General features: G+C 43.6%; 1 protein-coding gene across 1 annotated transcript in view; it reads right to left on the reverse strand.

Moving 5' to 3' along the window:
• The window catches only part of LOC126249288 (uncharacterized MFS-type transporter C09D4.1-like), a 201,258-nt gene that overhangs the window by 167,255 nt on the left and 9,559 nt on the right, over positions 1–24,444 (reverse strand). The window contains exon 2 of the mRNA XM_049950943.1: positions 2,637–2,861. Coding sequence (XP_049806900.1) covers positions 2,637–2,861 — 225 coding nt within the window. The remainder of the gene's footprint in view (positions 1–2,636; positions 2,862–24,444) is intronic.

Genomic DNA, 24,444 nt, shown 5'->3' on the forward strand with positions numbered 1-24,444 from the left:
ATTTAAACAGAGTTGAAGGAAGAAAAGCGGTGGTGAGGTATCTAAAGAAATGAAGGAGAGAGAGAGTTGAATGTGCTTTGCTGCGACTACAGATACTTTAATACTCACTTCCAGTTACTGTGTGAAGAGTGTGCGAGTAAATGAGCATGCAGAACCTATCAGTATGTAAAGAACATGTGTAATGTCTGTAGTCAACTTCGAGGTTAAGGACATTGCTGCTGATTAGTAATTCTACTACAAAGGTTCATTTTAGATATTTTTCACAATTGTCATTACACGCTAACTGTATATCATGAGTAATTTAGTTTTGAAATGAGCAGATTCTGAAGAGGGAACTGTTTTCTTGTGTCAAACTCATATTTATGGTATCTGCTAAGACATTTACTCGTGTATGTGTAGATCATTAGGTATACTCACGGACTATGTTGTCATGTTTAGCGACTGTGTTAGAATTTCGCTAACCAGCAGACTCATGAATGACATATGATAAAAGCCACTAGGAAGCAGGGGTAGTTACACATTTGCTCATTATGTTATAATACTTGAAAGGTGCATTGTGTTTTTAAAATTTCTATTTGAGCCTTAATTGGTCAGTGTTCACTGTAGTAATGCTATAGAACTACGCAGTCTCAACATCAAATAGGATGTATAGGTCAATTACAGCCATTGGGACTTCTATTCCTAAATTGGTCTTAAATTAAGCTAATAATAAATTTTGCTTACATTCTGAGTGTTTTTCATGCACACAACCAAAATTCCAAAAAAAGTAACATTTAGGCAGATACTTAGCAACAGTTACTACTTCCTTATTTAGCTGCTGCTATAGCCAGCCAAGCATAATTTTGTAAAGAAAAAGGAGGGGAAGTAGATATTAAAAGTCCTGTTGGGCACATAGCTTTAACCTGGTGGGAAGTTTCTCTTAATTGGTCAGTGTTCACTGTAGTAACACTACAAAACCCCGCAGTCTCAACATCAAATATGATGTATAGATCAATTACAGCCATTGGGACTTGTATTCCTAAAGTGGTCTTAAATTAGGCTAATAATAAATTTTGGTTACATTATGAGTTTTCCATTCACATATCCAAAATTCCAAAAATAAGTAACATTTAGGCAGATACTTAGCAACAGTTACTACTTTCTTATTTAGCTACTGCTATAGTCAGACAAGAATAATTTTCTAAAGAAAAAGAAGTGGAGGTAGATATTAAAAGTCCTGCTGGGCACATAGTTTTAACCGGGCAGGAAGTTTCTCTTATTCCAAGTTTGGGCCGCTGTTCAGATCCCCATTCAACCATCCACATTTGTGCTTCCCATGGTTCCCCAAACCAGCTTCAGGTAAATTCCATGATAGTTCCTTTGGGAACAACATGGCCTATTTCCTTAGGCACACCATTTCTGTTCAGTTCTCATACTGCTCTGCAACCAAAGGTGATGGTTATCACAGTTTGTTGCAAATGGCAGTTACAGCCTATATATATACTGTTGAAATATGGCAAAATTCGAGCACAGGAAAGTAATAGTGATGTTATCATTAAAAAAAAAGCAAACACACTAACAGAGAGTGTGTGGTTGGATAAGAATGGAACCATGCAGTTGCTGATGCCTCAGCCATACTGCGTGTGTTGGTATCAGCCAGCTGACAATGTCGCTTCCTTCTAGGCTCTGCTATTCCAGAGTGCCAGTCACTGATATTACTCTGATCCAGGCATCTGCACAATTATATACATACATCAAAATGGATTTACATATGTGTGTGTGTATGTGTGTGTGTGTGTGTGTGTGTGTGTTTTCTATGTCTCCTCCAAGACTGATGGATCAGTTTCAACCAAATCTGGTAAATATACTACTTATAGTCTGGGAAGAAGTGCTGTGGTTGGAAGAACAACCTATCTCCCATACGGATTGGTGTGGGGAAAAATAGATTTGCTAACAACTGACATCTAGGCTGCCCTATAAGACAGGCATGCTGTGCACATAGCATCAGAAAGCGTTCCAGGGGCTCTATGTACCGACAAGCACAGCTGAGCAGACCGTAGCGGTCGCGCGGTTCCAGACTGAAGCGCCTAGAACCGCTCGGCCACCAGCGGCTGGCAGAGAGAGGAGGAGGAGATGGAAAAGGAAGAGGGGGTATGAGGGAGGAGGAGGCGGAGATGTACAGAGAGGAGGCGATGTACAGAGAGAAGGGGAGGAGGAGATGTACAGAGAGAAGGGGAGGAGGAGATGTACAGACAGAGGGGGAGGAGGAGATGTACAGAGAGAAGGGGAGGAGGAGATGTACAGAGAGAACGGGGGAGGAGATGTACAGACAGAGGGGGAGGAGGAGATGTACAGAGAGAAGGGGAGGAGGAGATGTACAGAGAGAAGGGGGGAGGAGATGTACAGACAGAGGGGAAGGAGGAGATGTACAGAGAGAGGGGGAGGAGGAGATGTACAGAGAGAAGGGGAGGAGGAGATGTACAGACAGAGGGGGAGGAGGAGATGTACAGAGAGAGGGAGAGGAAGATATGGATAGAGTGAGGAAGAGGAGAGGATGTGTGCAATATATGTACCACATGGGTACGTGGGCGAAGCAGTGGGGAAAAGACTAGTAAACCCATAAAGACAACAAACTGTATGAGATGTCCTGGACGCACCTGATTGCCGAAGACGCCGAGTGCACAGGCAGTGGACACCTCGTTGGCGCCGAACCAAAGGAAGGCGACAGTGGGTGGCACGGTGAGCACGAAGACCTGCGCGACAGCGGCGATCGACTGCGCCACCAGCAGCAGCCAGAAGCGGTCGGGTGCCACGGCCAACACCTTCAGCCACGTCGCCGCAGCGTTCAGAGCAGCACCCAGCAGAATGGACAGCCGCAGACCCTGCAAGCAGCTCTTATCGCTATTGCAACATAATAAGTACACCATACAAAAAATGGGACACATCACGCTAATGCCGTCTTCCCGAATTCACAGCCCTCCAGAAAAGATCTCGTATTCAAATTATTCTTGCTACCGAGAGCTGACTGTAACCCAAATTAGAAAGTTCTGAGATATCTAGCGAGTCATGGAACGTATATCGGAAAGGCAGATTAGCCACCATAGGAGTGGGAGTGTTCAATGCAGTTAACAAAAATATTGTCCCTATTGACGTTGAAGTTGAGTGTTACAGTGAAGTATAACAGGCCCAGATCAAACCAACTTAATTTTTGGATGTTTTTACCAGCCATCCGATTCCACCGTGACAGTTCTAGAGTCATTCAAAACGAAGCATACTGTCGGTAGCGTGTAGTTATACAGATCATGCAATAATAGTTTGAGGCGACTTTAATCTAGGCAGGGACGTTATGGACTCGTTGCGTGGGGTGCAGACAGCCAGTCTTGCGAAATACTCTTGAACACGTCTTCCGAAAACTAGTTCGGCAGCCCATGCGCAATGAAAATATCTTAGACCTTGTAGCTACAAACAGGCTGGACGTTATCGACGGTGTCAGTACAGTGATGGGGATTAGTGATCATGATATCATACCGACTATGGTTGCGTATGTTAATAAGTCAGTCAAGGAGGCTTGGAGAGTATTTCTGCTAGCAAGAATAGATAACCAGTTGTTGGCATCTCACTTAAACAATGAACTGACATGAATTAACTCCAGTAACATGGACGTAGAGAAATTATGGACAAAGTTTAAACAGATTGTAAATCGTGGTCTGGAGAACTACGTGCCTAGTAAGTGGACTAAGGGCGGAAAAGACCAAACATGGGTTAACAACGAAATTCGGAAAATGCTGAGGAAGGAGAGACTATTGTACTCTCGGTTCAAAAGAGAAAGCGCAGAGATTCGTGCACCTGTGAAAAGATCTATGAGAGAAACATACAACTGCCACCACTACATCTTAGCAAAAAGTCAGGCTGAGAACACGAGAAAATAATTCTGGTCCTATGTAAAATCGCTAAGCGGGTCTAAGGCTTCCATCCAGTCACTCGTTGACCCGCCTGGGGTGGCAGTTGAAGGTAGCAAAAGGAAGGCCGAAGTTTAAAATTTCACGTTTAATAAATCGTTCACGCATGATAATCGTACAAACATACCGTCATTTGACCATCGAACAAACTCCCGTACAGTATTAAGCATCTCTGGAATGGAGAAATAACTGAAACAGTTGAAAACAAATAAGTCTCCATATCCGGATGAAATACCAGCTCGGTTTTACAAAGATTACTCTGCGGCATGGTCCCCTTAATTAGCTTGCACTTTTCGCGAATATCTCGCCCAACGCTAAGTCCCGAGCGGCTAGAAAAAAATAGCAGGTGACTCCTGTACATAAGAAAGGTAAAAGAATGGACCCGAGTATTTACAAACAATACCTTAACATCGATTTGCTGCAAAATTCTTGAACATGTTGTCAGTTCAAATGCGATAAATTTTCTTGATGTCGAGAAACTTATGTCCCCAAATCAGCACAGTTTTATAAAGCATCCCTTGTGTGAAACTCAGCTTGACCTTTTCTCACATGATATACTGCGAACTAAGGATGAAGGCCAACAGACAGGTTCCTTATTCCTAGGTTTACGGAAAGTGTTTGATACGCTGCCCCATTGCAGGCTGTTAAAGAAGGTACGAGCGTGTGGACTAGGTCCACAGATATGTCAGTGGCTCGAAGACTTCTTAAGTTATAGCACCCAGTATGTTGTACTCGACGACGAGTGTTCATCAGAGACAAGGGCATCATCAGGATTGCCCCCGGGTAAGTGTGACAGGACAGCTATTATTTTCTGTATACATAAATGATCTGGTGGTCTGAGTGGACAGCAATCTGCAGTTGCTTGCTGATGATGGTGTGGTGTGCGGGGGATGTGTCGAAACTGAGTGAATGTACTGACGTTGAACTACATTCGTGTTTCACTTAGTGGAGATTATCGGCGAATGTTGTTAGGATTCAGTTGGAGGTGGTGTATTAACTGTTAGCGCGATAGGTATACCAGTCCAATAACCGACTTTCGGATTATTTCTGAAAGCAGGTAGATATAAGGCTTTAATTATTGACATTGGAGTAGTGAGAAGTTTAATTCTGTCCTACGGGCCATTGCGAGGCTGGTGGCCTTTATTGAGGCTTATTTTACACGTTTGGCAGTGCAGCGGATTCATCCGCGTCCGTTAATCCTATCAAATCTATGAAGCAGTACGTCGCGTAACTCGTCCCTCGCTCCGCCTATCACCGAGAGCGCGTGGATTCTGTACGCAACCTTGATGTGACTTCGTGCAGCACCACGGTTGCTCCGTGGCACAGACAAAAGGAGCGTTTCAAAGGCAACTAAGTACGGCTGGCATCCATTTCTGACATCTATCACTGCACAGAAATGGAGAATAATTCAAATGGTTCAAATGGCTCTGAGCACTATAGGACTTAAAAGCTGAGGTCATCAGTCCCCTAGAACTTAGAACCACTTAAACCTAACTAACCTAAGGACATCACATACATCCATGCCCGAGGCAGGATTCGAACCTGCGACCGTAGCGGTCGTAGACTGAAGCGCCTAGAACCGCTCGGCCACTCCGGTCGGCCGGAGAATAATTGGTACAATAAATTTCGCAGTACCACACAGTACTCCTGTATCTGCAACAAAATAAAATTCTAATATCCCTTCTCTCAGCGCTATGCATACAGGTTCGGAGAGAGGTGGTGACATTATTTGTGTGGCAGATAGTTCCGCTTACAGATGCTGCGACTTCAAGGGTCGCAAAAAACTCGACACATGGGGATGGCCTTTGGCCTGCTGCAGGAGAAAAATACCAGGCCAGTTGGATGAATCGACAGTCTGTATCTCGTCTTTGAAGCTTTTGTTGCACTAATTCACGAATAAACCTGTTACCTCATTTTTCCGTGCTTAGAATTTGATTTGTAACTTTTTTTATCGTATGTTTTCGTTTAAGACGAGTCTGGTTTTGTTCATCGATATTGTTTCGAGCTTTCATTACTCCATTACTCGTTGTCGCAACGTTCAATCCCTACTGTGTTTTCGGCCATCGAGTTAGCGCCGATCTTGGTATCCACACGCTAAGTACCGTATTTCGCAGCATGACCTGCCTACATTGTGTGAAGCCACGCCGCAAAAGTAACAACCACAGAAAATAATTTTGCTGCATGTCCACGCTAGAGTTCTGGAAAAACGTACCTACTTACGCAACTATCCGCTCTCTAATGCTCTTATCTCAATTGCTGTGGACGTCGAATGATGCGGAGTAGCTTATATCCGTTGGGATATCTTTCCGCATACTATCATGCAACAGCATTACCGCATGAAAGCGTCGTATCGATAATTTTATTATTTATGTTCTGTACAGCTCACAATTATAACGAGATCAAATGACTACGTGAAGATGCAACGCATATCAGGTATGCTATTACTAGGCGCAGTCCGTGTATCTATCGTACACTGATGGACAGCAAGATACATAACTAAGCTACCAAACACAATACGAAAACAGACTGACGCATGATTTTCAAACCTCGAAGCTCCACAGTATCCGAATTATGATTTCTGGACAAAGATTTCCTCTTGAAAAATGACCTGTCGGTCATTCGTCACAACATAGTGTTGCCTTTGTTTTTCTGATATCCTATTGTATTACCAGAAGTTAAACAACCTTGTATACTATATTTACGAGAGTGGTTAGAAAAGTCCACTGCAGGACTTCACTGGCCTGGTGTATTTTGTTTGTGTTCAAAAAATGTTCAAATGTGTGTGAAATCATATGGGACTTAACTGCTAAGGTCCCTAAGCTTAGACACTACTTAACCTAAATCATCCTAAGTACAAACACACACACACATGCCAGAGGGAGGACATGTCCGAAAGAACAGATACCATCTTAGTATCTATATATAGTTAAGGCTCACCGGCCACTTGACCATTTTGTTCTTGTGTGCGAATGCACAAACGTTGCCCGAACTCTTACGGGAATCGTCAACGCGCCTCGACTAATGAGTATAATTGGCGGGAGCACTACGAATGTTGTGTGGGACAACTCGTTGAGAATGTGGGTTTCGCGGGAGGCGTGCCAGAGATAAATCCCTGTAGTCGCGCTATCCTCTGTGTTCTCGGTGGCTCAGATGGATAGAACGTCTGCCATGTAAGCAGGAGATCCCGGGTTCGAGTCCCGGTCGGGGCACACATTTTCATCTGACCCCGGTGACTTATGTCGACGTCCGTAAGCAGCTAAGGGTGTTCATTTCATTGTAATTTCATTCTAACGAGCTGCTTGGTCACCAATGTCCGAAAGAACAGATACCATCTTAGTATCCATACTGAATTGGTGTTTGACGTGACATGTCGTTCCAATGATGGGCGCACATCGTGATGTCAGTAATAAATAATACAACCAATGTAAAGACTGAATGTGAATCATGGGCATATATGTCTGTTAGTGATACAATATGTGTCGAAAGCTGGCTGCCGTGGCACAAATAAAAGGAAACATAAGGAAATACACGCATGATCTACATGTTTAGCTCGTGTTACAGCACTCCTGTTGTGAAGCTTAATGCGCACCGTGCTGTATTGTTGAGACTCACTGCCGACAGTTCTTTGTCGTGGACTCTTTATAGCAGACTTCACCGTGCCACGCAAAGAATAGTATTCACATGTAGGTTCGACTCAAGGAAAGCAGAAAGCTGAAATGTGACACATCTATTGTGATGCTGAAAGAATGTAATGTACGTAACCGAAGCAAAGTTTCTGAAGTACTTTTTGGGAGAACGTTTTACTTCAAGTATAAAAATTAAAACACCATAATTTTGGATTCTCACGTTTTTCCACTGTGTAACTGTTCTCAAACGATGGCAGGGAAACTATTCATTAAAAAATATTGATCACTTCAAACTGCAAGTCTCACATCAAAGCTTGATGATGAGGTGTTTATCTTTTCGTTATTGTTATATTTATTACTATACTTGAAAGTTGAAATTTATCTTCCTTTTTTAGCAGGCAGCCGAAATGCGTTCTTATAAAATCAGGGAGTGTGTGGACTAGAACTCGTGACTTCATGTCTATGTTAGCGACCTTAACCACATTTTTTTTGTTAACAACGCGAAGATAAAAAAAAAATATTAACACATAGCAGGATGCAAAACTACATCCTTTGACCACATAAACCGACATTATCCATTACACCTCTTTTAATCACACAGTGTGAAACTATAAAATAAAAAAAATAAAAAACAGTACACGCGACCTATAAGTGAACTATCCATCTCGAGCTCTATGACGCAAAACTCTATCCACTACGCAACCTTTTTTTTCTTTTTTTCTTATTTTGATAATGTACATCTGCACTGCTACGTGTCACCTACCCATCAGCCAGTTCTGTAAGTCGATTGGTCTCGAACAATAGTGTTTTTATGCAAATGTGCAACAGAGAACAGAGCATACAATCACAAGCCTTCTACACCAGCATCCGACCCGCCGCTAAAAGGTAAGGGTGAGCATGTTCGCAAAGGAGTCCTGAAAACGGGGCAATAGCCGGCTGCACCAGTATACAAAATGCATATACTAGCGAAAAGCCAAGTGATAATTTCCTCAATCATCAGCGACCACAAAGTATGCAAAATGACCAGGCAGCCACAATATTAGTGGCGTAGGCGATGTCAACACATCTAGTAAGGAAAGCCAGCTGTTTCCGGATCAATACCTGTTCGCCAAATGTCCACAGCAGGAAAATCGACGCTGGGTAGTATCTATTAGAGCACATAGGTTCAGGAAATCTCGGAACCGATGTGATGCAGAACTTTTTTTATGTGTGTATATTCCAAAATCCTGCTGCATATCGACTTTACTCATATGACCTGCAATTAGTGGATTACTTCAATTGCCTCTCTTGAATATTAGTGTGACTTGTGCAGCTTTCCAGTCTTTAGGTACGGATCCTTCTTCGAGTGAGCGGTTGTATATGATTGTTAAGTATGGAGCTGTTGCACCAGCATACTCTGAAAGGAACCTGACTGGTACACGATCTGGACCCGAAGACTTGCTTTTATTAAGTGATTTAAGTTGCTTCGCTACTCCGAGGATATCTACTTCTAAGTTACTCGTGTTGGCACCTGTTCTTGATTCGAACTGTGGAATGTTTACTTCGTCTTCTTCGATGAAGGAATTTCGGAAGGCTGTGTTTTGTAGCTCTTCTTTAACAGTACTGTCATCGATAGTATTTCCATTGCTATCGCACAGAGAAGGTATTGATGTGTCTTGCCGCTAGCATACTTTTCATACGTCCAGCGTCTTTTTGAATTTTCTATCAGATTTCGAGACGTAGTTTTGTTGTAGAAACTATTATAAGCATCTCGCATTGAAGCCAGCGCTAAATTTCTAGCTTCTGTAAAAGAGTGTCAATCTTGGGGATTGTATTGTTTAAATTTGGCATGCTTTTATCGTTGTTTTTACAACAGTGTTCTGATCTGTTTCATGCAACAAGGGGTATCAGCTGCGTCGTTTGTTAATTTATTCGGTATAAATCTCCCAATTACTTCCGATACTATTTCTTTGAATACAAGCCACATCTGGTCTACACTAGCATTGCTAATTTGGGAGGAGTGGAGATTGTCTATCAGGAAGGTGTCAAGAAAACTATTATCTGGTTTTTTGAATAGGTATATTTTTCCTTTGTTTTTAGTCAATTTGGGAGTTACGGTATTCAGTCTCACTACGACAGCCCTATGTTCATGAATTCCTGCATTCGTTTTGACGCTCGTTATTAGCTCAGGATTATTTGTTTCTAAGAGATCAAGTTTGTTTGACAACAACTTACTATTCGAGTGGGCTTATGAACTAATTGCTCGAAATAATTTTCAGAGAATTTGTTTAACACAGTTTCGGATGATGTTTTATGTGTACCCCCAGATTGAAATGTCTATTTTCGCCAACATATCGAGGATAAATTGAAGTCACTACCAATTATAATTGCATGATTCGTGCATGTGTTCGAAATTAGACTCAACCTTTCTTTGAACCTTTCAGAAATTGTATCATTTAAGTTGTTTGTTTGTTTGCTTTGTTGTTGGGTGCAAAAACAACTAGGGTCATACGCGCCAATGTTATCAAAACTGTGAAACACGTAGACAAAGAAAGGAGCTAAAAACGACTATACGTCAGTCCCAATCGGCGGAAGATAAAACAGCTAAAAACATGGACGTTGAAAAATATATATAAAATACGCCATAGGGAAACGCAGATACAGAACTAAAAAATTTAATGGCCTTCATCATATTGCTACGAGGGTAAAAGAATCCAATTGTTATTTTATTCCGGTTGAAAAGAATGACCTCTACCCACACTAACTCACAGGAAGTATCTACTTCAATTTCGCTGCAACACTATTAGTGTTTAATGAAGGTTCAAATGGCTCTGAGCACTATGGGCCTTAACATCTTAGGTCATCAGTCCCCTAGAACTTAGAACTACTTAAACCTAACTAACCTAAGGACACCACACACATCCATGCCCGAGGCAGGATTCGAACCTGCGACCGTAGCAGTCCCGCGGTTCCGGACTGAAGCGCCTAGAACCGCACGGCCACCGGGGCCGGCGCCGGAGTTTAATGAAGGAGTGACGACGTCGCGACTGTTGGCGAAGCAGGTGATACATTGATGTCAGTTCCCCTTTAACAAGCTACAGAGGTTTAGATTTGACCAGTAAACCCGCTTCAGCCGCAGCAGCTTTGCTTTAATTCGACGAACGTCTCAGATCCGTACAGGGCCGTTACCACTTCGGTCATACAATTCACGCAAAAGAGAGTAATAAAATTCATAAGTTCTCCTAAAGCCCCTCGCTCGAGCAACACAGCATGATGTTAAGGGCTAACGGAGCTTCGGCTTCCATAAGTCTGTCCACCAATCCAAAAGCGATGAATAACGCACATAACATCCAGGACTGCTATCCGTGAGTTGGGAGTTCAGCATCCACTGGGCCAGAAGAAGTTTCGCAGGGTGCCGTTAAAGGCTTACAGCAGCCGCCACAGCACAGTGGTCAGAAACGGAAATGGGCTTCACGTCAACGGCAAGAATGCTATCACATAAACAATGAGATGTATAAAACCTGTCGACACGGCTACAGGAGATGATAGTATAAATCGTGTGTCTAATCGATCTCGGAATTTCTGCTGCCACACGTCACGCAAAAGCATCGGACTAACCAATTCAGTTAGTTCACGCCTAAAATTATAATGTGGGGTCTTATCGCTAGGACGTAAAACAAAATTAAAATTGCTCTCCAAACTAAGACACCGAGAACTCTTAAGCAAACGATAGACAGCCTCCGCTTCGTAAAACTGCAAACATCTCAACTCCAGGCCACTTGACTCTGTAGTCCTGACTCCATCCCTACCATCGAAGGAGTCAGCGGACGGACGGGAGGGATGGGGCAGGATAAGCGAACACCAGTAGACCATCAAACCAGATGCGAATGTCACATTAGATAAATTCTCAATTGCGAATAATGACCACCATCAGCTGCGTAATGGAATGACGACAGTGAAAATTGTGCCGCACCGGGACTCGAACCCGGATTTCCCCCTTATCGCGAGCGGTCGCCTTACCATTCGGCTAACCGAGCACGACTCATGGTCAGACCCAAACTTCCATACGTCGTCAACCATCAGAATAACACAGGTACTGCAATATCGTAGATGCGAATTTGGTCAGGCTTCCTTCTAACTCAAGGCATTGCTGCTCTCTTGAGTTATGGCCGATGTTCTGTAGGTGATGGTAGCACAGTTTCCACAACTTTAATTCATCGTAATTCAGACGATTTGTACGAAATCTTTATAAACTATATACAAAAACCTTCCTCGCGGATCAGTGTATCTATTAGTGTCGATCGAACCAAAAGCCCTACAGCAGTTCCTGAGATTAGCCTGCACATATAGACCGACGCTAGGAAGCGACTTCAATTTACATAGAGAGAGACTGGCACGGTACCCACCGAGAACACGTCTTCCGGTAGTCCAGTGCGTTGTTCACGCTCTTCACTACATTACAAATGGAGATATTGAGCTCGTGTGTAATCTGCTTCATTTGAATGAAGCGATTGGCTTGAATCAACCCTTAGACATGACACACGTTCTCATCTGAGATGACCATTGTTGCCCGCCCTGAGTTTTGTTCGTCTCCCATAACTGTTCGGCCTTCATCAACCTGCTGCCATCAAAACCACACTTGTTTTCATGACATTACAGTCAGACTTATGACCACAGCAGTTGAGTCCCATAGTGCTCAGAGCCATTTTTTTGAACATTACAGTCACTCCGTAGTCTTTCACTTAAGGATAACCTGCAGCTGGGCACGTTTTTTCAAACGGAAAAACCTTATTACACTCCACACTTCAATCGCCAACTGTGTATCTGTCAAGCCCCCATCTTGGTGCGGTATTTCGAAGCGCAATGGTAAAGATACCTCCATCTACCAGCGACGTTTGAAAACTTTTATTTCTATTGTATCTAAGCGTGAAATTTAATTCGCATCAGGTATTTATACAGCTGTGGGAGCTCTTGTACCCTTACGTATTAAACCACCCTCTTACATCTTCATCTACACCCCACAAGACACTTGCTGGTACGTGGAGAAAGTAACTTCAGATACAAGTATTATCGTCCCCCTCCCCACTCCCCTCCCACCCCCCCCCCTCAACACACACACAACACTAATGGTCTTTTATGTTCCAGCCGCGAATGGGATGTAAGATGAACAGCCGTCCATGAGCATCTGTATGAGCTCCCCACTTGAAGCTGGAGATAAAAGATCTTCGACACTGACCACGGTATCAGCATCCACCACCAGCCAGATGACCTGCCAGCATGGGGTAAGCCAGACGACCGCGCGGAACATTCTCGACGCCAACTGCCACTGCTAGTGCGTGCAGGCCTTATTAGCTATGGACTGGCATCCGCGGCGACAGTTTTGTCGCTAGATCGTTGCTGGGATTTCTGTCATCCATACTATTCACAAATGAGACTACCTTCGCGAGGGAAGACGAAACTTCACAGCGTCCACCTGTGCACTATGGAGAATCCCCATAATATGGTGACAGCGAACCGTCAACTCCAGTTCAGCCTCAATGTGTGGGCGGTGATTATTGGCTACACCCTCGTGCGACCAACTATCCTTCCACAAAGCCTCACAGGTGAGATATACACTGAAGCGCCAAAGAAACTAGTATAGGCATGAGCATTCAAATACAGAGATAAGTAAACAGGCAGAATACGGCGATGCGGTCAGCAACTCCTATATAAGGCAACAAGTGTCTGGCGCAGTTGCTAGATGGCTTACTGCTGCTACAGTGGTAGGCTAACAAGATTAAAGTGAGTTTGAACCCGTGCGGTTCTAGGCGCTTCAGTCAGGAACCCCGCGACTGCTACGGTCGCAGGTTCGAATCCTGCCTCGGGCATGGATGTGTGTGATGTCCTTAGGTTAGTTAGGTTTAAGTAGTTCTAAGTTCTAGGGGACTGATGACCTCAGATGTTAAGTCCCATAGTGCTCAGAGCCATTTGAACCATTTTTTTGAGTTTGAACGTGGTGTTATAGTCGGCGCAAGATCGATGGGACACAGCATCTCCGAGGTAGTGACGAAGTGGGGATTTTCTAGTACGACCACTTCACAAGTGTACCGTGAATATCAGGAATCTGGTAAAACATCAAGTCTCCGACATCGCCGGGGCCGGAAAAAGATCCTGCAAGAACGAGACCAACGACGACTGAAGAGAATCGTTCAGCGTGACAGAATTGCAACCTTTCCGCAAATTGCTGTAGATTTAAATGCTGAGCCATCAACAAGTGTCAGCGTGCGAACCATTCAACGAAACATTGTCGATATGGGCTTTCGGAGCCGAAGACCCGCTCGTGATCCCTTGGTGACTGAACGACACAAAGCTTTACGCCTCGCCTGGGCTCGTCAACACCGACATTGGCTGTCGATGACTGGCAACGTGTTACCTGGTCGGACGAGTCTCGTTTGAAATTGTATCGTGCGGATTTACGTGTACGGGTATGGAGGCAACCTCATGAATGCATAGACCTTGCATGTCAGCAGGGGACTGTTCAAACTGGTGGAGGCTCTATAACGATGTGGGGCGTGTGCAGTTTGAGTGATATGGGACTCCTAATACGTCTAGATATAACTCTGACATGTGACACGTACGTAAGCCTCCTGTCTGATCATCTACATCCATTCATGTCCATTGTGCATTCCGAGGGACTTGGGTAATTCCAGTAGGACAACGTGATATCCAACACGTCCACAAATGCTACAGAGTGGCTCCAGGAACACTCATCTGAGTTTAAACACTTCCGCTGGCCACCAGACTACCCAGACATGAACATTATTGAGCATGTCTGGGATGCCTTGCCACGTACTCTTACGGATTTATGGACGGCCCTGCAGGATTCATGGTGTCAGTTCTCTCCAGAACTACTTCAGACATTAGTCAAGTCCATGCCACGTTGTGTTGAGGCACTTCTGCGTGCTCGCGGGGGCCCTACACGATATTAGGGAGATGTACCAATTTCTGGAGCTCTTCAGTGTATCTTCACATCCTGCCGGTGGACCTGCGTCCCCTGCTGGAAGACGTATCTTTGGTGGTAGTAAAGATAATGTAATTACCGCATGATGATGCCCCAGCTCACTACCGTCTCGAGTGAGGAGGCTAAAACACTAGTACAGACAGAACATCCCCACTTTAGTGGTGTGTTCTCATGTGTTCTTTCAGTCATTGAAACCTGCACTGGAAAAGACCTTTAATGTCCACCTACAAGTGGGTGTATCTACCTTGGAACGCTTTTTCGGTCACTTGTCCATATGAGTAATCATGGCTTAAACTCAAAGCAATTGTATCTGAGAAATGAGTCGTTTATATCAAATAAATTAATAAATGTGGTTATGATCCCCCATGGAGCACAAAACAAGTCACAACACTGTTTCATAAGCAACGAAACAAGCATGCCAAATTTAAAAGAACACAAAATATCGAAGACTGGCGATGTTTTATTGAAGCTCTAAACTTAGCGCAGACTTCAATGCGAGATGCTTCCACTCTGAAACTCTGTTTCGAAATCTGACAAAAAGTATAATGGGTAGATGATCAGACAGTATCCTGACGTACGTGTCGTATCTAGGCGTATCAGGGGTTCCATATCACTCCAACTGCACACGCCCCACACCATTATAGAGCCTCCACCAGCTTGAGCAGTCCCCTATTGACATGCAGGTACCATGGATTCATGAGGTTGTCTCCATACCCGTACACTTCGATCCACTCGATACAATTTGAAACGAGATTCGTCCCACCAGACAACATGTTTCCAGTAAATCAACAGTCCAATGTCGGTGTTGACGGTCCCAGGCAAGGCGTTAAACTTTGTGTCGTGCAGTTATCAAGGATATACGAGTGGGCGTTCGGCTCCGAAAGTCCATATCGATGATGTTTCGTTGAATGGTTCGCACGCTGACACTTCTTGATGGACAAGCATTGACATCCACAGTAATTTGCGGAAGGGTTGCACTTCTGCCACCTTGAATGATTTTTTTCAGTCGTCATTGGCCCCGTTCTTGGAGTACCTTTTTCCGGCCCCAGCGTTGTCGGAGATTTGAAGTTTTACAGGATTCCTGATATTCACGGTACATTCGTGAAGTGGTCCTACGTGAAAATCCCCACTTCATCGATACCTCGGAGATGCTGTGTCCCATCGCTCATGCGTCGACTATAACACTACGTTCTAACTCACTTAAATCTTGATAACCTGCCATTGTAGCAGCAGTAAGCGATCTAGCAACTGCGCTAGACACTTGTTGTCTTATATAGGCGTTGCTGGCCGCATCGCCGTATTCTGCCTGTTTACATATCTCTGTATTTGAATAACATACCTATACCAGTTTCTTTGGCGATTAATTGTATATCTCTAAAGTGTATGTTATTGTAAGCCTCCCTTGGTCATGGACAACAATACAGGTGAACTACTGTACTTGTTTTCAAATCTTGGGTAAGACATTGCTTCAATAATTGCTGCTGGTGTAGAGAGGCGAGAATCGTCCTCCAGTTGTCTTTGACACTTTCACTGTACAAAAGTTACAAGTGTGCTGCAACAGTATGATATCTTTGATGTACTCGAACCCAGTGTCTCTTCCAAAATTTTTGGATCTCAAAGCTCTATGTAATTGCATAGACGCATGTCGGGTCGAAAAATTGTTCCATATAATGGCAAGCTTACTCAGAGTTAAGTAACTGAGGAAATAATAGGATCAACCAGGATCGAATCCTAAAGTTGTGGGTTAGTAGTCTGGAATTTAAGCCACTGGGCCACAAAGGAACATTTCTAGACAAACCATTAATAAGTTATATTATCAAACAGAAACTGCACAAGTCAGCGGAACAAATACTGATTCTGCACAAGAAGTAAACAGAAAAAAACAGGTGGCAATGTATGTTATTCACTTGTTAATCAGGTGGCATCCAAGAAGTGGTTCATGTTCGAAGTCAGTGAGATGTCCCGTCCAATCCATTCTGCTGTTACTACTCTACTAACAACAAAATACTCACCGCCTTCTTTTATACTGACGGGTCCACCTCTCGTGACCTGTAGTGTTTAATTCCACATTTCATGAGGGGAAATCGGCCATCCCCTTGAAACCAGGACGAAGAAGTGAATCCCAGGTCTCTCAAATGCCGAAAGAGTGCCGTAGCTACTGCAGTGCTTCACTTGCTACATTTTTCGAATGTTCTGATTCTTAATCAGACATGTCGTTGAAACTAATAGAGTATCGTAGTTTGACAGCAGGAGAACAGCTGAACGTAAGAAGTTGCTTCTTTTAGTGAGAATTGTGGCTTGAACATGCCGATTAAGGAAGAAACATTCACATAAGCAAAGTGTAGAATTCTCTGAAAACGGATGAAATTTCAACACAGGAGGCGGCTAAAAGCTTCTGACTTTGTGACTTTCAGCCATCAACGAAGTACCAGCTATCTACAACACGCTAGAATGATGAATTATTCCCGGGAAGATATTCCATTAGCACGATAAATCCTAATACATTTGTTAAAGTTTCGAACCCTGATTCCAAGGCAATTTCAAATTATACCTAAATACATGAGAAATATACCTCGAGTGTATGCAGCCATAGGCCAAAATGTAAGCTGGAACATGAATAACATAGTATGTTATAATAAATGGCGAAATTTTTGTCGTATATAGGGTGTTTATTTAACTTTAGATGACCAAATATCTCGAAAAAACGCATCATATGAAAAAAAATGTTTGAGGTACAAATTTAATATTAGTAAAGTGGGAAATCTGTCTGCGCTACAACTGGCCACCTCCTAACCACCTCTCCTGCGTAGTCGGGGTCAACTTTGTATTTCAAATAGGAACCGCCCATTCTATTGCATATTCGGATTCTACCACAAGTATACGTACGGCGGTTGCAGGTTCGAATCCTGCCTCGGGCATGGATGTGTGTGATGTCCTTATGTTAGTTATGTTTAAGTAGTTCTAAGTTCTAGGGGACTGATGACGTCAGATGTTAAGTCCCATAGTGCTCAGAGCCATTTGAACCATTTTTATACGTACGGTTAACTCAAACCATTGTTCCCCATTCGTGATAGCTGGCGCAATAATCGACAAATATCAAGTGTGCCTGTTTTAGAACTTAAGAACAGACGCATTTGATTTGACATTTCAGTTTACGATGTAAACGTAAACCTTTGCGTTCTGACGGTTGATATTGACGTTCAAGCGTTACTCGAGTGTTGCAAATGTGATTGTACACGACAAATAATAAGGCTACACACAGACATTGCTGAGAAATATGCTACCTATATGGCAACGTAGTTTTCTCTTCCCTTCGGGGTTGATAGTGATGAGTCTCCAAGCCATCAGACTGCTTGATTTCGGTGGTCGCCCTCGAACCCCCTCATCAGGGTGACTGATTTCGGTGTGTTTCCATCCAACCGCCGTATCTCTCGCGCTGGCCGCTACCGGCGGAATATAAGCCACAACTATTGTAGTAACGTAAAACGTCCCTGAAGTGACAGTATTTTTTGGCGTGGGATACAATGAAAATGGGGTTTTCACATTGAAAATGCGAAGTTGGCCCCGCCCATACAGAAGGAACTATTAGTGGTGGTCAGTTGTAGCACAGACAGATTTCCTCTTTACTATTATTAACTTTTTTGGCACGATGCGTTGTTTTCGAGATATTTGGTTGTCTCAAGTTAAAACAAACACTCTGTATACAGGGTGTTACAAAAAGGTACGGCCAAACTTTCGGGAAATATTCCACACACACAAATAAAGAAAAGATGTTATGTGGACATGTGTCCGGAAACGCTTAATTTCCATGTTAGAGCTCATTTTAGTTTCGTCAGTATGTACTGTACTTCCTCGATTCACCGCCAGTTGGCCCAATTGAAGGAAGGTAATGTTGACTTCGGTGCTTGTGTTGACATGCGACTCATTGCTCTACAGTGCTAGCATCAAGCACATCAGTACGTAGCATCAACAGGTTAGTGTTCATCACGAACGTGGTTTTGCAGACAGTGCAATGTTTACAAATGCGGAGTTGGCAGATACCCATTTGATGTATGGATTAGCACGGGGCAATAGCCGTGGCGCGGTACGTTTGTATCGAGACAGATTTCCAGAACGAAGGTGTCCCAACAGGAAGACGTTCGAAGCAATTGATCGGCGTCTTAGGGAGCACGGAACATTCCAGCCAATGACTCGCGACTGGGGAAGACCTAGAACGACGAGGACACCTGCAATGGACGAGGCAATTCTTCGTGCAGTTGACGATAACCCTAATGTCAGCGTCAGAGAAGTTGCTGCTGTACGAGATAACGTTGACCACGTCACTGTATGGAGAGTGCTACGGGAGAACCAGTTGTTTCCATACCATGTACAGCGTGTGCAGGCACTATCAGCAGCTGATTAGCCTCCACGGGTACACTTCTGCGAATGGTTCATCCAACAATGTGTCAATCCTCATTTCAGTGCAAATGTTCTCTTTACGGATGAGGCTTCATTCCAACGTGATCAGATTGTAAATTTTCACAATCAACATGTGTGGGCTGACGAGAATCCGCACGCAGTTGTACAATCACGCCATCAACACAGATTTTCTGTGAACGTTTGGGCAGGCATTGTTGGTGATGTCTTGATTGGGGCTTATGTTCTTACACCTACGCTCAATGGAGCACGTTATCATGATTTCATACGGGATACTCTACCTGTGCTGCTAGAACATGTGCCTTTACAAGTACGACACAACATGTGGTTCATGCACGATGGAGCTCCTGCACATTTCAGTTGAAGTGTTCGTACGCTTCTCAACAACAGATTCGGTGACCGATGGATTGGTAGAGGCGGACCAATTCCATGGCCTCCACGCTCTCCTGACCTCAACCCTCTTGACTTTCATTTATGGGGGCATTTGAAAGCTCTTGTCTACGCAACCCCGGTACCAAATGTAGACTCTTCGAGCTCTTATTGTGGACGGCTGTGATACAATACGCCATTCTGCAGGGCTGCATCAGCGCATCAGGGATTCCATGCGACGGAGGGTGGATCCATGTATCCTCGCTAATGGAGGACATTTTGAACATTTCCTGTAACAAAGTGTTTGAAGTCACGCTGGTACGTTCGGTTGCTGTGTGTTTCCATTCCGTGATTAATGTGATTTGAAGAGAAGTAATAAAATGAGCTCTAACATGGAAAGTAAGCGTTCCCGGACACATGTCCACATAACATATTTTCTTTCTTTGTGTGTGAGGAATGTTTCCTGAAAGTTTGTCCGTACCTTTTAGTAACACCCTGTATATAGAGAGTGAAGAAAAAATCCCGGACTCGGCCGTCGGTTTGCGATTCCTCATCCCATTTCAAGACAAATGTGTATCTATCAAAACCTGGTACTGCCAATAAAAACTTGGAAAACGGGGTTCCGGCAACGTATGCAGCGTGACCAAGAACAATTACCATGAACTCTGTGCCAGAGTTGTCCTATTAGCGCCGGCCGGGCTGACCGAGCGGTTCTAGGCGCTACAGTCTGGAACTGCGTAACCGCTACGGTCGTAGGTTCGTATCCTGCCTCGGGTATGGATGTGTGTGATATCCTTAGGTTCGTTAGGTTTAAATAGTTCTAAATTCTAGGGGACTGATGACCTCAGAAGTTAAGTCCCATAGTGCTCAGAGCCATTTGAACCATTTGTCCTATTAGCTCTGTAAGACGAGGCAGTGCCTTGGGGAATGGATATGCAGACTTGCCGAAGTTAGTCTCGTTGCGCCAAACTTTTTTTTTTTCAATGAAAGCATCAAACTGTATCCCAGCTTACTCTTCCACAGAGCGGTACATGTGTATTTCTTTCGGTTATTGTTAATTTTATTTAAACAATAATACATAGCATGAACTTCTTAAAAACCACTTTGTTTCGTTTATGACACAAATAAAGCCAATATAAAATAACAGTGGATACAGTAGCATCGTCTGTGTCAATGAGGGACAAAAAACGCAATAGATAGGCTACACTTGATTTCACATTACGTTGCGCACAATAATTCTATTCTGTACGTTTTGACGTCCAGGCTTATCTTCACAGCGCAGAACGTACATGCACGAGCAACGTTCACTTTAGAGAAGATGTTCAAAGCGACCACCTTGCGTTTCTCACACTTCACCACTCACTGGATCACACTTGGCTGGACCCTACGCAACACATCGGCACCGACCATTACCGAAGCGGCATGCACACGAGGTATTAGGTCGTGTACGTCCATTGGTGCAGTATTATAAACTTGTTCCTTTAAATGTCCCCACAAATAAAAATCTAGTCAATTAAGGTTCGGAGACTAATCCATTTCCATGGAGACGGTTCATTTAGATAGTTACGCACATTCATTTCAAAGTGTGGCGGTGCACCATCATGCTGAAACCATAGCTGCTGCCGAACACCAAATGGAATGTTTTCTAATTCTTCAGACAAAGCATTGCGAAGAAACGTACGCTACAAGGGCGCGTTCAACTTGTCCGGCTGTAGGTAAGGGCACAAAAGCACTCCTATCACGATTCCAGCCCACACACTTATGTCAAAGCGTGCCTGAAAGCCACGTTCAAGGTGACATGTGGGTCGTGTTCCTACCAATAATGGCTGTTGTGGAGGTTGAAAAATGCCATGTGACAATATGGTGTCCTGCTTATAAACGACGACAACTAGGGAACGGAGGTCTAAAAATAGAAAAAAAGGGAAACTGAGAGGATTCGGACCATAGTTCCATGGTGGATGTGTATTTGAGGTCCCAGGAATCTCCGCAGTGGGCTACAACTGCTAATTCGGCTGTGCAGAGTATTAAGCGTTCCTCTGTACATTCCAATGCGCTCCATGATGTGGCATTGTTTGCAGCTCCTCGTTTTTTACGTGTGTTTTCAAAATGCTCCCGATCTGATTTTGCTAGATAAACTTTTGCCTTGAATCTGGATGAGGAATCGCATGCCGATCTCCAAATGCGGCATTGCTTCCTCACCCTATATATATATATATATATATATATATATATATATATATATATATATATATATATATTTCAAGGACCCAGGAGAGAAAAACCACAGTAGATATGACAATGAAAAATGCACCACATAGTAGAGCATCTCAAAGTATTTATATTTCTGCATCAGAAGTGCCACGCATCGTCACCAGAGTACAGCATGGTCGCATGAAGTGAAAATGGCGACTGCACAGCAGCGTGCACAAGCAGTTGTGTGGTTTTCAGAAACAAAATCGCCAGTTACTGTCCAAAGAAATTATCGTCGTGTGTATTAATATGATCCACCTGATGTGAAAATAATTAAGGAATGTTATAGGAGGTTTCTGGCAACATGAAGTGTTCTGAAACATTCTGGCGATGCAAGTTACGGAGTTTCAGAAGAGACAGTGGAGAACATCAGACAAACGTTTCTCAGAAGCCCATGTAAGTCAATTCGTCAAACATCTAGACAACTTGATGTACGTCGATCAACATTGCATCGTGTAGTTCACCAGCGTCTTCGTATGTGTGCTTACAAAGTGCAAATTCTATAACATCTGACGTTGAACGACAATCCACACCGACAACAATTTACTGCAGATATGCTGCAGTGTATTAATATGGATGCCAGCTACCTGGGAAGACGTTTATTCTCAGATGAGGCAACCTTTCATCTATCAGGAAGGGTTAATAGGCATAATGTTCGGATTTGGGGTTCGCAAAATCCGCACGTTTTCATTAAACATGTTTGTGATAGCCCAAAAGTAAACGTCTGGTGCAGGCTAATGCACGACAGGATTGTTGGACCGTTCTTCTTTGCGGAACAAATAGTGAATGTGTCAGTGTATCTGGACATGTTGGAGCAGTTTGTGTATCCTCAGATACAAGACTTGCAACCCAACATCATTTTTCAACAAGATGGAGCTCTGCCGCAAGGTTAATGGCTGTTCGCAAGTTCCTGGATAGGAAATTTCCCAGTCGTTGGATCGGACGCGGAGGACCCATTGACTGGTCACCACATTCACCTGACATTGCGCCGCTTGATTTCTTCATATGTGGATTCGTGAAGGACCGTGTGTATACGATCAAAGTGGACGATATTCCTGTTGCGACATCGTATCACTAATGCGAATGCAACAATAACTGAGGAAATGTTTCAAAGAACTTAGCAAGTAATTTAATATAGACTCGATATTATTCATGCTTCAAATGGTTCACATGTAGAGGTATATTGATGATATATCAATAAATTCTTTGAGATGCTCTACATACAATGTGGTGCATTTTTCACTGTCGGATCTACTGTGTTTTTTTTCCTGGGTCTTTGAAATCAGATAGGTTTGAGTGGAACACTATCTCACAAAAATTTAAGCACCCTGGAAACATGATGGGTGCACACCATTGATGGATAAAGGATTAGAGTTGCAATTCTATGTTACATGTAGAACAGCCACCAGAGTGCATTGGTGTTGCACGTGTTTAGTGTTGTTACCAGGCCTGGTAGGGTATTTAAGAGGTCTGAACAACGTCAGATGGTGACTGACCACGGTGAAGGACACAGAGATGCTGCATACTAGTGTGAGACAGCTTTATCAGCACCTGACAGAGTTTGAAAGTGGCCTCATTGTAAGTCTCCATTTGGCTAACTGATCGAATCGTACAATATCTAGACTTGTAGGGCATTCGAATGTGACAGTGGCCAGATGTTAGACTGCGTGGGAACATGAGGACAGGCGTAGATGTCCTCAGGCCTGCTGTCGACCATGTCTGACCACAACAGAGGAGGATCGTTATACTGTGTACCAAGCACATCGTAACCCCTTCACATCTGCGTCCACCATCCGAGAACAAGTAATGGTCCCTCTGCTCATTCTTTTACATCCCGCACCATTGGTCGGAGACTATCAGCAGCCGGACTTCGGAATTTAGACAGATTTGGAAGGGATGAAATGCCCGCGATGGATTTGTTACTCAGATGGCATCCAATGGCTAGTCCACGTTCGAAATCACTGAGCTCTCCTGACTGACCCTTTCTGTGGTTACTGCTTCTCTACTGACAACACGATATTCCCCGCCTCCTTTTATACTAGCGGGTGCGCCTCTCGTCACCTGCAGTCGTCAGTTCCACATTGCATAGGGGTGTCCGGATATTTTTGATCAGATGTTCTATAAAGGAAAACAGCAGTATTCTTCACGAATTTGTTTAGCCGGTGGGAATGTGTCACTAAACTAATGAACTTCACTGGGAGAGATACATGAGTTAGTGTAATGCGGAGAGCTTTATTTACAAAATTCCGAGAACCTGAGGTCCAAAATGACTTAAGAAGCATACTCGTGCGATGACCACAACGTTAGAATTAGAGAAATCCAGCCTCATACAGAGAGCTTCCTGCGTACCATCCACGGAAGGCGAGATAATTATGCTTGGTGTACTATGTGGCCTCTGGTGTCTTATGTAATACAAGTATAGAAGTACGTTTGTAACCTAAAGCAAATAAGATAGTTAATTAATATCAGCTCCTCACTCCTTCTCAGTTTTTCGCCGCCTGTTATGTGACACACAGGTGAAAGTAACCACGACCAGCAAATGCGCGAATATATGCTCACAAGTAGCATGAAAACACAGTGTTATTAATGACGTGTAGCGGTTCTTTTATAGTAGAATATGTAATATCGTAATTTAGTTTTATATAAATACATTAGTAACTAGTAATAAAAAAATGGCTCTAAGCACTATGGGACTTAACGTCTAAGGTCATCAGTCCCCTAGACTTAGAACTACTTAAACCTAACTAACCTAAGGACATCACACACATCCATGCTCGAGGCAGGATTCGAACCTGCGACCGCAGCGGTCGCGCGGTTCCGGACTGAAGCGCCTAGAACCGCTTTTTTTTTAGGGCAAGTGCTCAAC

This window comes from Schistocerca nitens, chromosome 3, assembly GCF_023898315.1.
Source record: "Schistocerca nitens isolate TAMUIC-IGC-003100 chromosome 3, iqSchNite1.1, whole genome shotgun sequence".
In the NCBI taxonomy this organism is placed as follows: domain Eukaryota; kingdom Metazoa; phylum Arthropoda; class Insecta; order Orthoptera; family Acrididae; genus Schistocerca; species Schistocerca nitens.